Genomic DNA, 15,761 nt, shown 5'->3' with positions numbered 1-15,761 from the left:
TAATCCAACATTTGCCCTATTTTCATTAATTAAGCCTACCTATGCGATATTTCTAAATAATCCAACCTTTATGACCCAACTACTATTATTAAGCCTGGATGACCGGTTACCTGCTACAAAGTCAACGTTAAATACGTTGACAACCTAAATTTGGTTTCCATCCTAAAATATTGGACACGTCATCATCACTTGCCACCTAAACAAGGATTTCATTTTTTTTCAAAAAACCCTTAACCCTTCTCTTCTCTGTACTGTGTTTCAATTCCTCTCTCCTCCATTACTGCTGCTTCAACTACAATTGTACTAGTTCATGACATCATCAACGATTTTCTTGTGGAAATAGGTGACTTCGTCCACGCGCATTCAAATTTCGTCTCCAAAATCGTACAATTAAAGGTGAACTTACGAACCTTAGCGTTTTTGTTCCTTTTTTTGATAAATTTTGAATTTTGGGCTTCCTTGATGGCCAGTTCGTAGAAACCCGAACTGTTGCAATAATATAGTTTTTTTTATGTTGTGGGATGTTGGTTATTGTGGTCTTGTTGAAAATTTAGAAAGAAAAAAACCTTGAATTTGAAGAAAATCGAGATCCAACAGGTAATTGCTTTACCCCAGCCATAGCAATCGCTGATTATTTTTGATGAACTTCGAATGGAGAGGTATGAGGGATCGACAATGGTGGAAAAGAGGTAGAAGAGAAATAATGGAGAGGAGTGCAGAGATGAAGCAGAAAATCGAAGAGGAGAGAGGAACGAAAATTAAAATAGCAATTAAAGAAAATAAGGGGAAAAAAATAAAAAATAAAATATAATTGTTATATGCCACGTAAGGGTGAATACCGCCTATAGCAGGTTAGTAACTTGTTAGGCTTAATAATAGTAGTTGGGTCATAAAGATTGGATTATTTAGAAATATTGCATAGGTAGGATTAATTAAAGAAAATCGGGCAAAGGTTGGATTAATAATTACAAATTTTCCTAGATTTTATTACTTGCTTGCCAAAAAAAAAGACTATTTCTTTAAAAAAAACATTTTTTTATTAAGTTAGCATTTTTTAGAATATATTAGAATATTCATTAAAAATTTACGTTATGTTTTTATTAAAATAAATGATATATAAAATATCATTTTTATTATAATTACGTCATCTGCCAAAATAAATGATATACTTCATCCGTTCTATAAGTATCGCACTGTGGTTGACTTTTACTCCTCTAACACATTACTTTGACCCTTAATATCTCAAATCGTGTGTAAGTAAAAATTATAAAAAATTGATATTTAGGAAATATATAATGATACGAATCTAACATTACCTCAAATGACTAAAATTTTCTTAAATATGAATCACAAAAATAGCCAAAGTGGTAGTATGAATAGTGTAAAAATCAAATGGTGCGATATTTACGGAACGGAGAAGTATTATTTTTTATCTTAATTAAATTAATTAAAAAGTTAAATTATTTTTAGGGTTACTTTTTTCTTTCCATCACGAATCAGTTGAGTTCTTCAAACATTGTTAATGGAAGAATTCAAAGCTTCAAACAACATCAATGGAGAATTTTAAAAATCGACATCTAATATTATGCTAAAATGATTTATATTTTATAGTGTACATTGCTTTTAAAATGCATAAACTCCAAAATACATTTAAATTTATGTATAATGATAAACTAATTTTCATTGACACTTAAAATGCCGATATTATAATGTGATATTATATAATTGTTAGTGTGAATAATTAATTTGCCTTATTTGTGCTATTTTGACATTTAAATAGATGGTGAATGAGGAAGAAGATGATAGATACATGGTCGAGGAGGAAGAAGATGAATGAATAAACATATGGATTTTTTTTTAAAGATTACCGAAGATGATGGACAATTTTATTATATATTTTAATATTCTTTTTGAAGATAATCACGGATAATATCTTGGACATTTTTTTGGTAAGATGATCGAAATCATGATTGGAGATGATGATGGTCGATGATGATGATGATGATAGAAGATGATGATGGTCGATGACGATTGTCCATAATGTTGGGATTAAATATAGATTAAATAAATATTTAAGGGAGGGACTAGTGTGCAATTTATAATGATTTAAAGGGTACAAATATATATATTTAATTCTTCCCTATTTTTTTTGTAAACAAACAAGCCTTAAGATAATTTATTAGATGGATGGCTACGATTTAATAAACATAATCTAACGGTCCACATATATCTAAGGTTTTTGAAGTCGTCGTAGGTCGACGACCTTCACATAAACTTTACGCCATCCATCATCATCATCTTCTTCTTCTTCTTCTTCTTCTTCTTCTTCTTCTTCCACCATCATCATCTCTACAATCTCTCTCTTTCGCCTTGTCATTCTCTTTCCTCTCCTCTTTTTAAACCACTTCCTGCAGCCGAAACTCCACTCTCCAGAAGCAAATATCTGAACCTCAAACTTAGCCTAGAAAACCTAGATTGTTACAAACCCCAAACAAATTAAATTACCAAGATAATTGAAAATCCAGATTATTTCAAACCCAAATTATAGCAAGCAACTCAAATTACAAATCTCCAACCTTAAACAAATTGAATTTGGAGGAGAGAGAATCAAAGGATGTTGATGGTAGAACAAAAGAGGTCCTATATGGGCGACGACGGTGGTGGAGCCTGCAATTTGATTTGGGGTGATCTTCGCTGCACAAAGGGTCACAAAACTCACAACCACTCGTCTGCTCCTTTCTCTCTCTCGATGCTTCATCCAAATGTACGACCTCAATGGCTGCTCACAACGAACTCTTCCTCTTCATTTTTTTTTCTTCCACAAACCCAAAAAATCAACCCAAAAAATCACTTAAAATCCAGAAATATCATCTACAAAAATCGAAGACTAACACCCCTTAATTTGTAGATAATTCACAACAAAAAAACTCCAAACAATTCGCAACCAAAAAAATCCTAATTCGCAACCATGGAGGAGAGATAACACCCATTTTTTTAAATTTTTTGTTTGAATTTTTAGGCTCCATGGAAAGAAGGAGAAGGAAGCAGAATAAAAGAATAAAGGAAAAGGAAAGAGAAAGAAAAAAGAAAAAAAACAAGAAAAAAATTAAACTGCAGACCCTCTGAGAAGGAGAAGAAGACAGAACAAAGGAACATGAAAGAGAAAGAAAAAAAAGGATAAGAGAAAGAAAAAAGGAAAAGAGAAAGGAAAACAAAACAAAATTAATGTTGACGGTGACTTAACGGAATGGACGAAAAATGCTCATTAAGGGCATTTTGTGTTATTTTTAAAAATCTTAGGGGTATTTGGTGCATTCTGGAAAGTTTAGGGGTATTTAGTGCATTAAGTCAAACCTCACGGCATTTCATAGAAAATCCGTTTTTATATTAAAAGAGGAAATTACTATTTTTTGGATAACTTCAATCCGAAATGTTACATAGAAAGGCTAGTACTTCAACTATCAAATTAAAACCGGTTAACAATTTTCTGTAAAGATTAATTGTTTTTTAATAACACAATGTTTTACTTCGTACAAGTGTATAACGATAATTTTTAAGTTAACCTAAAAGTATGAATTAATAACACAATAGATTAAGACATAATTGCCGAAGTCACCCAAACACTAATAAATGGGTGCATAACACAAATAAAGTAAAAGATTTATATTTTAATTTTATTTAGACCAAAATGTTATATTAAGCAAATTGAACCCAAGTTTGTTTGTTTGTTTCTTATTAAAAAAGAATTTAGACTTGTTTCCGCACCCCATTCTTCCATTTATGGATTCCCCATTGCATGGCAATAAATAGAAAAATTATTGCTTTTTCAGTCAGACTCGTTGGAAATGAGGGGAGATTTTAAGGGAAATCATCGCCACCAAAGAGCCCTTAGTGGAGTTATGAGGCAAATTTTTTACCACTAGGTGAAGTCATGCTTGGTATGATTTTTTTTTTCTTCTTCTTATTTAACGTTATTTAGAGCACAACACTTGACAAAAAGTTACAATGTCAAGTGAGTTGTCTTGTGACCTAACTGAAAACTCAATGTATAATATATCTCAAATCTTCCCTCGTCCCTAAGTGAAGTCAACACCCTTAGTTCAATTGAGTGAAGATTGTGAGAGAGACTGTTTTAACACAGCAGATCCACGTGCGCACCAGTATAAAGTGAAGTAAGTTGTAGCTACTAGAGAGTTTATATTTCTGCATGCTTCTTTAATTCCATAAATGTCATAATCAAACTTCATTATACAGAGATTGACACTCCACATATTTGCGAATTTTACAAATGTAACGAGTATAGTCGTCACCATTTCAAGCGCTAATGTTATAGAAAACTCTCGACACTCCCTTCTTTGATCGAATTTTTGATATCTGCAACGTAATCGAACAAAACAAGTTAACTACTGATAGTTATAACTTGTAACCGGCACAGACTAAAAAAGATATAACAGCAGCACGACATGGATGCCGTTTCAGTCTACAATTAACATAACAAGAAAGAATAATTCAACCTTTACAGCATGATTGGATAACAATTCAGGAAGAAATTGGAGGGCAAGGAAGAGGAGGAAAGGACAAAACCTTTTCCATTGTTTTGATAGAGGAGAAGAGAGGGAATTGCAGAAGTCTTCAACAAGACATAACAAGTGCCATAGAAAGACGGAAATTATTTGAGCCCATAGAAGAACAAATAATATGTTTTTATTAGTGATATCAATAGATTGTAAAAAACAACAGCAGCAACATGCAGTTCGATGAGTACTTTCTTCCAATAACAACTGATAAATTCACCTTCCGACTCTCTCCAATTTCGGAGATTTGTTTCTAAAACAACCAAGGGCTAATTTCCTTCCATTTCCTCCCCCCCTCCCTTTCTCTCACTCCCCTAATTGTCTATCAAAACGAGAAGGTTGGACTGGTGGTGGACTGGGGAGGAAGAGGAGGAGAGAGAGACAGAGAACGAGAAGGAGAAGGATTTTTCTTTTAAACTCAAGTTAATGCAAGGTAGACATTTTTGGGAAGTAAAGGTCAAAGGTTGCCTGTTGACAACTAAACTAAACGGTTTACAAGTTAACAACTTCCATACTTTGTTTTAGTAGCTTGTTAAAATAGATGGGTATTAAAGGTTGACTTGTTCAGATATAATCAAAAGTTAGACATATTGTTAATAAACGGACCAAAGGTTGACTTATTCCCATCAATTTTTCCTTTTTTTATAACAAGCCAATAGGTCTCCATTTCTTAGGGTAAAATAATAAAATACCTAATGCTGGTACAGCATAATATAAGGGGGGAAACAAAGGGAAAATAAAATACAACTAGCACAAAATACTGTAAAGAAGCAAAATAATTGGGGTTTCAGCCATACAAGATTTTGACTCATCAGAGTCAGACTAACAAGTTATGCTCAATCACCAAATAGAAGTTCCGTTGATTTCATGTGGCCCTTTCATATCTCAATTCTCACAACTTGTCAATATAGCTTCTCCTTGCCAACGTGTCAAGATCTAAGTTCAGATAACACTAAGCCTCAATCCTAGCTCAAGTAAAAAAATACAATTTCCCAATCTCATTCCATAATCTCCTTTATATGTTAATCGTAAGTTAAAAAATAAGATCTGAATAACGGCACTATTTCCCAAATAGTATAGCTGTAAACTCGGTGAACATTGTGCAAGAGGCCAACACTACTGGAGCCTACAAAAGGGTGATGTTGAAGGATTGTGTGGCGCCTATCTACAGAAGTTTCTGAAATCTTCTTTTCATGAGATTGAAAGCTTGTGTGACAGTGTGTGTCCTAAGCAAGCTAGAGACTTAACAGCTCACTAAAACAAAGAGAAGAAACTAAAAAAACTCATGTCCATTTGAACTACTTTTTGGATTTATCTTGCAAGATGACTTAACACCAACTACAAGTATGAAGGCAGCTTGTGTGACTCATTAATTCAAGAACGGTAACAAGGAAAGCTGTCTTATCTTCTACTATTATTTTCTTAAAGATTCAGATGATAAAAATGAAAATATGCCCGAGATTAATTACATTTCCTTAAGATAAGGGTCGCCTTCCAGAAGCTTATTAATAGTTTACGGAGCTTTGCAACTTACAACTACAATGACGATTATAACTACCAATAGCATTTGCCAACAACTTTTTATGCATGGAACCAATATCTTTACCTTCATACTCCTTATTTCTGAAATATCAGCAACATGAGTACCACCACAAGGACATCCAAAATGCTCACCTATCTTCACAATACGAGGACTGTTACCCTGCAAGAATTGAAAGTGTGAACTGTGGACACTTAAAAAACATAACTGTCAAAGTAAAACCTACTCAATAAATTTATTTACGCCTTTAGAGAGATGAGAAATAACACTGTTTCTATTTTATGTCGATAGCAATCTGGCACACATGAGAATCTAAAGTCAATATTCATATAACTTTCCTGATTCAACCACTAGAGAACTCTCATGAACTTACTGTAGGATTAGAAATGCAACAATGACATAATTAGAAGAAAAAAAATAAGTCAAGAGGTAGGATAATCTGTTGTCTTTAACAAGAAATGGTAACTGATTCACAGATAATCACTTTTTCGGTAATACATCTCATTGCCAGAATATAAGTTACAAGAAGTAATTGAGTTACAGTAAATTGATTTAGACGACAATGGAGAAGGAAAATGAAGTTTCTCGTTAATCATTTTACTGACGAAACAATTGAATCTAGCCTTAGAAGATGACAATGTCGGGAATGGCCTATTGAAGTTTCTTAATGTGGCAACTGCTAATCCCTCAAGTTTAATCATTGGTGGAAAGATACAAGCTGGATTTAACAGAAACCTAAGCCCGTACTACAACAATGACTACGTGCTGTGGAGCATTAATAATTACCTGTTCACTGTAAACTATTGGGTAATGTGAATTAGGAGGAACAAGGGAAGCAAGGCAGGAAAATAAAGAGTTGACTTGGGAAAAGTGAAGGAAGAAGAGAAGAAAAGCGACAGGGAGGAGAATCCCCACCCAAAACATCCCAGCAATTAATTTTTCCATTGTCACTGTGCATGAAGGGAGTTAAGCTTAACTTCACAATGCCACTTTCCCAAAAAAGAAGACTTCTACTCAGCGAAGCAACCTCTCCCTCCTCGCCTCTGCCAAGGGCATGTAGCTTGTTTGGGGAGATCCCATGTCGCAAGACAATTTTTCTCCTCCTCCAGGCTCCACCCTTGATCTAAAGGGCTAACATCAACTTCAAATTACCTGAATGCCTTTAAAGAGGCTTTTACGATTTTCTTATGGTGAAGAAGAGGGGTCAAGGGTATGCAACCTTACACCGAGCTGTTTCCACCAGAAGCTTGATATTAAACATAGTGACTGTATAGTGTATACCAAGGACTCAAATACCTCACGGTGCCATTTGTCTATGGTAATTATTTATAGGACTAAGGAGAAAAAAACAGATACAGTGGAGGGCTAGACAAGCAAGACTTGATAAACGTGATCACGCCATAAAGAAAAGGGAGTTTCCCTTCAACCAACATAAATTAAAAGCTTATCCATAATGGGGTACTTACAAAAAGAGCTCCTAGAATTAGAGACCAAAGAAAAAAAAAAGTCCCAGAACCAGCCAAATGCAGAGTCCCAAATTGAAGAGCTCCAAGAGAATAGAGTTCCTGGACTAACGCCAAACAAAACTCTAAAATAGGTCATTGGTAGAAATTTGAGCCTCACAGCTTTTCACAGAAGAATACTAATCAAGAAAAGAAACATTCACATAAACTCTTTAATAATGGACCTATTCAAGTTTTATATCTACAGCTGAAGTGAATATAGGAAAATAAAGTATTCCCTTGTCATAAGCTCTTAACTAGCCCCATGCGCCTGACTCAGAGCTGCCTTTTGTAAGTTGACTATAACAAAGACTTGGAACACAAAAAATTAAAATTAACGCCTCAATCTAGTTTCAAAATCAATGCCACGAAATTTTAAATTCTCATGTGTGCCAGATAGTTAGTTGTTCACCCCTATTAATGCATATCCCGTTACAGAAAGATCAAATTCGGAAGTGAGCAGATTACCACCTAACCAAGTTTCTCAATGTATAAATCAACTAGCTTTGTTTGGTAAAGTTTTGGAAAGTGTACATAAGATTTGAGATTGAGTTTTGTCTACACCAACTCTCTACACAACAAAAGAAAAAGTTCACCTAGGAAATCATTCATAGTCACTGTAACCCAAGATTCAAGAGCAAATGAGTACTTTCTAATGAGAAGCTGTTAAAAATAAACATATAAATTTATAATTGATCTGATATCCACCATCTTCTTTACCAGGATCACAAACTAATCATTTAATTTGACAATACAAGGAAATAGAGAGTGGGTAGAGGTTTAGTGCTTGTTCAATTTAGTTGCGAGTTTTGAGTTTTCAATTTCTTTGAAAATTGAAAAACACGTTAGAAAAGGTAATTTCCAGTTTTAGTAATCAGGTTTCAGGAGAAACAAAAGAATCAAGAAATCTCCAAGAAAATCTAGTGAATTAGAGATCATTCAATCAGCCTCTTTGGTATGTATGTAACCCAGAATTTCCCATCTTTTATGGGCCTAATCCTAGAATTTGGATACAGAAATGTAGGAAGTATTTGAACCTTTGCTATATTCCTGAAGATGAAAGAGTAGAGTTAGCTACTTGGCTTCACAACACATGTTTGATAAGGCTAAAAGTTGGGTTGTTAATTACTTGTATATGAGAAAATTTGTTGATCGGACTGACTTTGTAACTGATCTGTATGCAAAGTTTAAAGAATAGTGGGTGGATATTGTTAAGTTCAATAAATTTGAACCAATCTGTAACTACCGAATTATTGAGACTAATTTTGATGATTTTATGAGCTTGAAGTCTCTTATGTTGCAAGAGAATATTTGTTTATATCAGAATAATACCTTCTTGAAAATTTTGTACAAGATAGAACCTGATGTGAGGCTTTTGGTGAGGACACTTAAGCCTAGTTCGGTAGATGCTTGAGATTAGAATATGCTATATTGAAAGGAGATACCTTAAGTTTGTGTTCTGCCGGCTCAAGCAAACCTTTCATGTTCATCAACTAAACCATTACAATTTGTCTCTTTGTTCCCTAATTCTGATTACCTCTACTTCCTAAAGCATAAAATGATCTTAATCATTAAACAAGACCCAATTTAATACTCATGCCCCTATTTGTTTGCCTCATATTCTCTTTTACTTCGTCCCTTAAAGATTGCCCCATTTCTATATATAGTAATAGGTCCCCACCATTTATCCCACTTGCACACACTAATAAAAGTTCAAAAGACAAAGTTACCCCCATCCCCTTGCAAAATTTTGGCCCATACCTTAATAAAGCATATTTTGCCTATGGGGCAAACAAATAGGGACAGAGGGAGTGTATTATCAAGACCGTATTCATTAGAATTTGACGTATTGTATCCATTATCTTCCATGACAGGGTCACATACTAAAATATTATCATTAGAATTTGACATGAACAAACAGAAAGGGCGAGGGACAGGTTTAGGGCTTGTTTGTTATTGTTGCGAGTTTTATGTTTTCAATTTATTTTAAATATGAAAGTACAGTGCTGAAATCCAGAAAAAGTAAATAGTAATGAATTTTTAATATAAACATTACTGGTATATGTACGACCACCTTTATGTTCATTATGCTTCATATACTATCAAGTACAACTTTTGAAATCTCAAAACCTAATACTAAAACCTGATAGTGCCAAATAAGCCCTTAGTTTTGTTTTCACTTTGCAATACCTTCACCTACTCCACCTGTTCTCCAGACATACACCAGAAGGAGGAAGAGACAGCCACTGCAGCAGAGCGCAGCTACACCAGAGGAAGGCAGCTCTTAGAAGTGTTAATGTCATTTGTCTTTTGCACAGCTGGCCTTGGCTGATTTTATTTTTGGTTTTATGCTTTTGTCTTATGTTAGAAGTTGTAAATAAAGGGGGGAAGGGGGGGAAGCAGAAATCATCTTGAGAGTATTTTGGTTATTTGGGAGAGTCGAGACCTCTCGAATGTCTCTGGTTTATTTGACATTGTAAAGCTTTCTGCTATTCAGTTTTATATCAAACAATCCTTCCTTATTTTGTGTGTCTTAGTTATCAGACAAGGAACAAGTTAATTCCTTGCGCACTTGCTAGTCATGTTTAATTATTTTATTTCTAAATCGGTATAAGTTAGCTATAACTACAGACCATCAATGAAGAGGCATGGCCACTTAAAAGAGGAAAGTTATACCACCGTTAGATTATGTTTAACACTAGGGAAATGTTTTAACACTGGGAATAAAGACTTAATGAGGGGAACTACATCAGTTATCAGGTCACAAGTTGTTAAACATTAGGGATAAGTTTTAACCTTTGGAATATAATCAGGTAGCCTACCACCACAGATATCAGCAGCTTCTTCATATGGAAATAAACCAACAAAAACCTGAGTGCAGTAGATTACCATAAGATAAGAGAACATTAGATATTAGATTTTGCACTTCATAATCAAGATGTAATTGCAGAAGCTAAGTTCATTGATACCTTTTGTCCTCTTGAAATTTGGGCATTAACATCCTTTTCTAATTGTTCTAGTTTAATTTGCAATTCGGTTTGTGGAATTGTGCCTTTATATTCAACAAATGGCCTGTAAGATCACAGGTATCATCAAGTATAAACAATTTACCAAAGGGATACATGGCACATGCTTCCATACGCACGTATGCAGATGCTACAGAATAATCAGCACTGAATAAAACAGAAAATCTGAAAGAACGAGAGTATCTATAAGCTGAAACCAAAAGCTCTTTCGACGTCTTACAAGGTACATCCAGAGTTCAGGGTTTCTTTTTCAATTTGGGGAGAGGAGAGCGGTTAGAGTGTTCAAGTCTGCAACTTGCATTACAGACTGGCTAGTTTTATGAGGAAGATAGGGAATGAACTCATGAAATGAAGGGGTTGCTTGATACCCTGGTTTCCACATCTTTTTTATGAGCTTGATATACATAACAAGCACTACAGAAGGAGACATAGTGGAATACTAATGTAAATTACTTTGTAATATCCTCGCGTTTATGCACATGCCTATGTTTGGTGCACTGAAGTGCTTTCTGGAAGTTTACTAATTCATGGAAAAAATAAAAGGAAGGATGGTAGTTTAGGTTGAAAGCAAATGAATAATGCTGAATCACGGTCAGAGGCCACAACTTCTGGTTTTACTTTTCGATAATGTGGGTAGCTCATGAACCAAAAAAGTAAAGTTTGAGCATGAAGTGTTGGTTTAGTTACGCCTAAATAGTCAAGTAGATATAGCATGACATCATGCTACACATATCACTCAACAAAATGAAAGTAACAAATACTTATGAATTAAATAATATACCCATCGGGAAAGTGATAGGCTTTTCCAGGCTCAAAATGTTCCAAACCAACATTACGTATGGATATATCCAACACATGTCCTGCTGAATGCAGCCTGTATCAAACAAGAGTAGCTAGTAAGCACGAAAAACGGGTTAAATTTTTAAATGCGATAATTTGGGGGAAATGATAATGCATTGTAATAGTTATGCGATTGCTCAATGGCAGGCCATCGAGTGGCTGAACACCCCCACTAAAAAGCTAAAACAGAACAAAATAAAACTCTCATCATTTTCATCATGCCTTCTCTTCCCCTAAACTCCTCTATTGGTAGACTAACTAACTCTCCTCTTCTTGTTGCTCAAGCGACCTCTAACAAAATTATAATGATAGTTCCTAATGTACCCCTTTCCTATACTCGATGCATTACACATCTCCACGAGAACTACCAGTCATCTTCCCTTTTCTTCTATCTTTGGTTTCTAGGCATTTAATTAGTGGCCTTAGTTTTATGGGATTGAAAACTCTCTGACAACTTGTTGAAAAGAGCAATTAATGTACAAATTACTTTTTGATGATTGTCATCAACTAGCAGTTAAGCTTAAGTTTTATGTCACATTCTTAATGTCCTGTTTGGTTTTTAGTTTACTAGTTGGTGTTGAAAATACCTCTCTCCTAAACAGAAATGAGTAATATGAAAATCCAAGATCCCAGGACGCTCAAATTCAAGCCCCTCGAACTATCAAGGACTTATCCAAAAGTCTGTTTAACATAAGAATTTGTGTAAACACAAGTTATATAAATAATCACATGAACAATGCTTCTAATCCGACATAGTGAACTAGATGGTCAGAATTTGTAAGAGCAGAGGAGACACAAAGTATGCTTGTTACAGAGTTTGTAAAACAGTAGAAAATCATTTATGTTAAAACTTTCATACATCATTAGGCTTTTAATCTATTATCCACAAAGATCACAGTTCAACAACAACAAAGAGTATCCCATTTGTAAACTAGCAGAGAAGTTGTTAAAGGTAATCAGACAATTCATATATCTTCGTGCTTGATTTTATTTTAGTGGGAGGGGAGAGGCGGGGAGGGTCGTACAGGTATGCAGATTGCAGACAATTACCCCTTTGTCTCGAATTAGTAGTTACATTGTCCAACTTCTCATAATCATGGATATGATATGATATTTACAAGAAAATCTTTGTAGTTGTCGTTCTTTTCTATCCTCCCCCATCAGGGCCATCACTCAATTTATGGAGTGACACATTCGAACATCTAATCATAAAGCAATACCAAATAGGAAAGAAGACACCATTTTATTTACGCACACTCTATCAGTGTATATAATGTGACTAATAGACAAGAGCTAACAAAAACAAGGAAAAAACACAACGATTCTACCACTAGTGAACAAAAACACAAATTTCGGATTCAAAACAAAATAATCGCAGACACACCTCGAATTGAGATTACGACGAGACTCATCAACATCCAAATAAACCTTAGTCCCTCTCTTAATCATCAACTGATCAATACATTCCAAATTCTCAGCATTCCCAAAATGATAAACCTTTAAAACAACCCAAATTCATCCTTAGTCAAATTATCCTTAAAAAACCTCAGAAGTTCAAATTTCTTGAAAATCCAGAGCAGAAAATATACCAAATTGATGATTACTTACAATCCCATCTTTGTTCCTAACATCATCCACAACAAATTTGAAAGATGAATTGAGATCATTGATGAAGCCAGTATCTGAGGGTTGTCCACCTCCTTGAGGATGAAATACAGTGGAATCCAATATCAGTGCTTGTCTACCATCATCACCCTTTCCAATTGAATTTCAAGAGTTTTAGTAGAAATAATTAGAAATTAAAACGAATGTTAAATTTTAAAATTATGGGTAATGAAATTGAAATGTATAATTCTATAAAAACCTGAAAATGGAAAAGAATGGTTGCTTCTGAATGGAGTTTGGACATGTTGTCAAAGTATTCTAGTTTAGTTGGTGGTGTTGAATGATCCATTTTTGTTCTGGGTTTTTCTCTCCTCAAATTTGTGTAGTAGCAGTGGGATTTGGGAGGAAAGAGTGGAGAGGGGTTTAGAATAGGAAAAATTGATATTGAACGGCCCAACTACGGCGATTTCACTTTTAAAATGTTATAACTTTTGATTATTCTAGACTGGTCTCAATTTTAAGGTATATTTTTTCAGAACGGTCCTTTAATTTAATTTATGAATATTTTTTTTTGACATGTGTAGTTTATTAAATTGTTAATTAACTTGATTTAAGCGTATAATACTATTCCATTTACTTCATTTAATTAAAAAATATGATTATTGCACGAGAGATATGAGTCTTAATTAAGTTATTTAACACTTAATTTTAACTAAGGGACCATTTTTGGAAAGGACTTTACTCTAAGATAATCAAAAGTTGGGACATTTTAAAGTAAATCGGCCATAGTTGGGACTGATAATATCATTTTTCCTTTACAATATTAGAAACAAGTAGCTTATGAAATAACGGGTTGTTATATAGTGGTTATTTAATCACCTTCTTAAGTTTTAATTTTATCGAGTTTGTGATTTTAGTGTTAATATATATTATTTAAATAGAAGTAGAATTTGAAGGTTGAAATAATACATAAATCATATAGTAAATTAATATTGAGTGTTTAAGGGGGGAGATGGAGCTAGTGGAATATGTTGAATGAATAAATCGGTGAATTGATGTTGTATGGGGAAAATGAAGTGGAAGAGGCGGTTGGAGTTATAATATAAAGCAAACAACAAAAAGAAGTTTAGAAAAAAGTTTATTATTTATTTTAGTAATATTCTGTTAAGTTAAGTTCAGTTCACTTCAGTTCAGGAGTATTCAGTTCAGTTCAATTCAACTCTAAATAACAGGGCCTAAACCCAAATGAGATGGGAGAGAGGAGGGGAGAGCGGCGGTTTAGGTACATTTAGTAAACTTAAATAATCACCTTATACTATCTTATAAGAAATAAACTTAGGAAAATTATATTTAAATTGAGAGAAGCAATTGTTGACATGGAAACCAATTACAGAGTATTGGTGACATAATGAATGGAAGCAAACTATTAAGGAAAAAATCACTGATATTAGGAAATTCTCCTTGATTTCCTCCAAGACATTCGTAATTTACTTATTATCATAAAATCTCCTCATAGCTCTAAAGTCAGCTCAACATTCTTTATAATTTTTTATCCGTATCTATCTCCATGGCTTCACAAGCTACCAAGGATAAATTTAATGAAAATGATACAATGAAAAGACAACACCAAAAAATGGCTATGGCCAAACGTGCACTTAGATCCCTAATAGTTGCACTTATAACAAATATTGCATTACCTATCACAATTATTCTCTTATTCGGTTCAGGTCGGAGATATCACGTTTTGCAGAAACCTATTTGGTTCCCACCCCTATGGCTAATTCATGTGTGCACATTATGTTCCTCATTCCTAATGGGTCTTGCCGCTTGGCTTGTTTGGGCCGATGGCGGTTTCCACATCAATTCGGACGTCTTACCAATTTATCTGGGTCAGATTTCGTTAACCGTCACCTGGTATCCACTTATTTTGGTCATGGGCATGGCTCAACTTGGCCTAGGATTTTGGTCTATCAATTTTTTATCTCTTGTTGCATGTTATGTTAAATTTCGTAAGATTAATGAAATTGCAGCAACCATAGTTAAGCCTTGTGTTATATGGGCAGGATACCTTTTGATTGTAACTTTGAAGATATGTCTTCTTTGAATAATTAAATGCATCAATTCATACTACTTTTCTCACGATTTCTGTATATTTCTATCTTAATGTTTAGTTAGTAGATATGTTTAAATGATATGCTTGATCCAGATTGTTTTATAATCCATATTTTCTATCTATGATTTATGTTATAGGAGTCGTATTTTACATCCATTAGATATGTTTAAATGATATACTTGATCCGGATTTTTTTTATAATCTATAATTTCTATTTATGATTTATGTTATAGGAGTCGCGCCACTCTTCTATTCATGAGTTAATTTTACCTTAAAATATAACCTATAAAACTAGCTCTTGAATCCGCTCTAAAACAGCCGGTTATACAATGGTTGTTTAGCCATCTTTTGAAATTTTAATTTTATTGAGCCTTGTGATTTTAAATTTTTAATGGGAATATGTGATGTAAATAATGGTCGGATTTGAAGGTTGAAAGGATATATAAATAAAATTGCAAATTAATAATTAGTGTTAAAGAGAGAATTGGAAGGGAAGAGGTTGAATGAGTATACTAGCTACCTTTGTTTCTAAATGATCTTTACTATTTGCATAAATATTAA

At 33.9% G+C, this 15,761-nt stretch overlaps 1 protein-coding gene across 1 annotated transcript; it reads right to left on the bottom strand.

Moving 5' to 3' along the window:
• Positions 1 to 4,163: 4,163 nt before the first annotated feature.
• On the bottom strand, positions 4,164 to 13,536 carry LOC110801124 (uncharacterized). The gene is made up of 8 exons (XM_022006440.2): positions 13,347 to 13,536; positions 13,091 to 13,237; positions 12,867 to 12,979; positions 11,424 to 11,516; positions 10,586 to 10,688; positions 10,413 to 10,487; positions 6,181 to 6,276; positions 4,164 to 4,374 (listed from the first exon to the last, which is right to left on the bottom strand). Exons 1-8 carry the CDS (start codon positions 13,434 to 13,436, stop codon positions 4,315 to 4,317), a joined length of 777 nt encoding a protein of 258 aa, XP_021862132.1. The 5' UTR covers positions 13,437 to 13,536; the 3' UTR covers positions 4,164 to 4,314.
• Between the last annotated feature and the right edge of the window lie 2,225 nt (positions 13,537 to 15,761).

The sequence above is a fragment of the Spinacia oleracea genome, chromosome 5, assembly GCF_020520425.1.
Source record: "Spinacia oleracea cultivar Varoflay chromosome 5, BTI_SOV_V1, whole genome shotgun sequence".
In the NCBI taxonomy this organism is placed as follows: domain Eukaryota; kingdom Viridiplantae; phylum Streptophyta; class Magnoliopsida; order Caryophyllales; family Amaranthaceae; genus Spinacia; species Spinacia oleracea.
The sequence above is the reverse complement of the archived record's forward strand: the minus strand, read 5'-3'. Positions and strand labels throughout refer to the sequence as shown.

What these genes read in the sequence shown, in the direction of transcription:
- LOC110801124 (XM_022006440.2), bottom strand. Translation starts at nt 13,436, where the DNA reads ATGGATCATTCAACACCACCAACTAAACTAGAATACTTTGACAACATG. An exon ending in TTAGGAACAAAGATGGGATT is followed by an intron (nt 12,980 to 13,090) that starts GTAAGTAATCAT and finishes GTTGTTTTAAAG; the next exon opens with GTTTATCATTTTGGGAATGC. An exon ending in CAGAAATAAGGAGTATGAAG is followed by an intron (nt 4,375 to 6,180) that starts GTAAAGATATTG and finishes ATTACGTTGCAG; the next exon opens with ATATCAAAAATTCGATCAAA.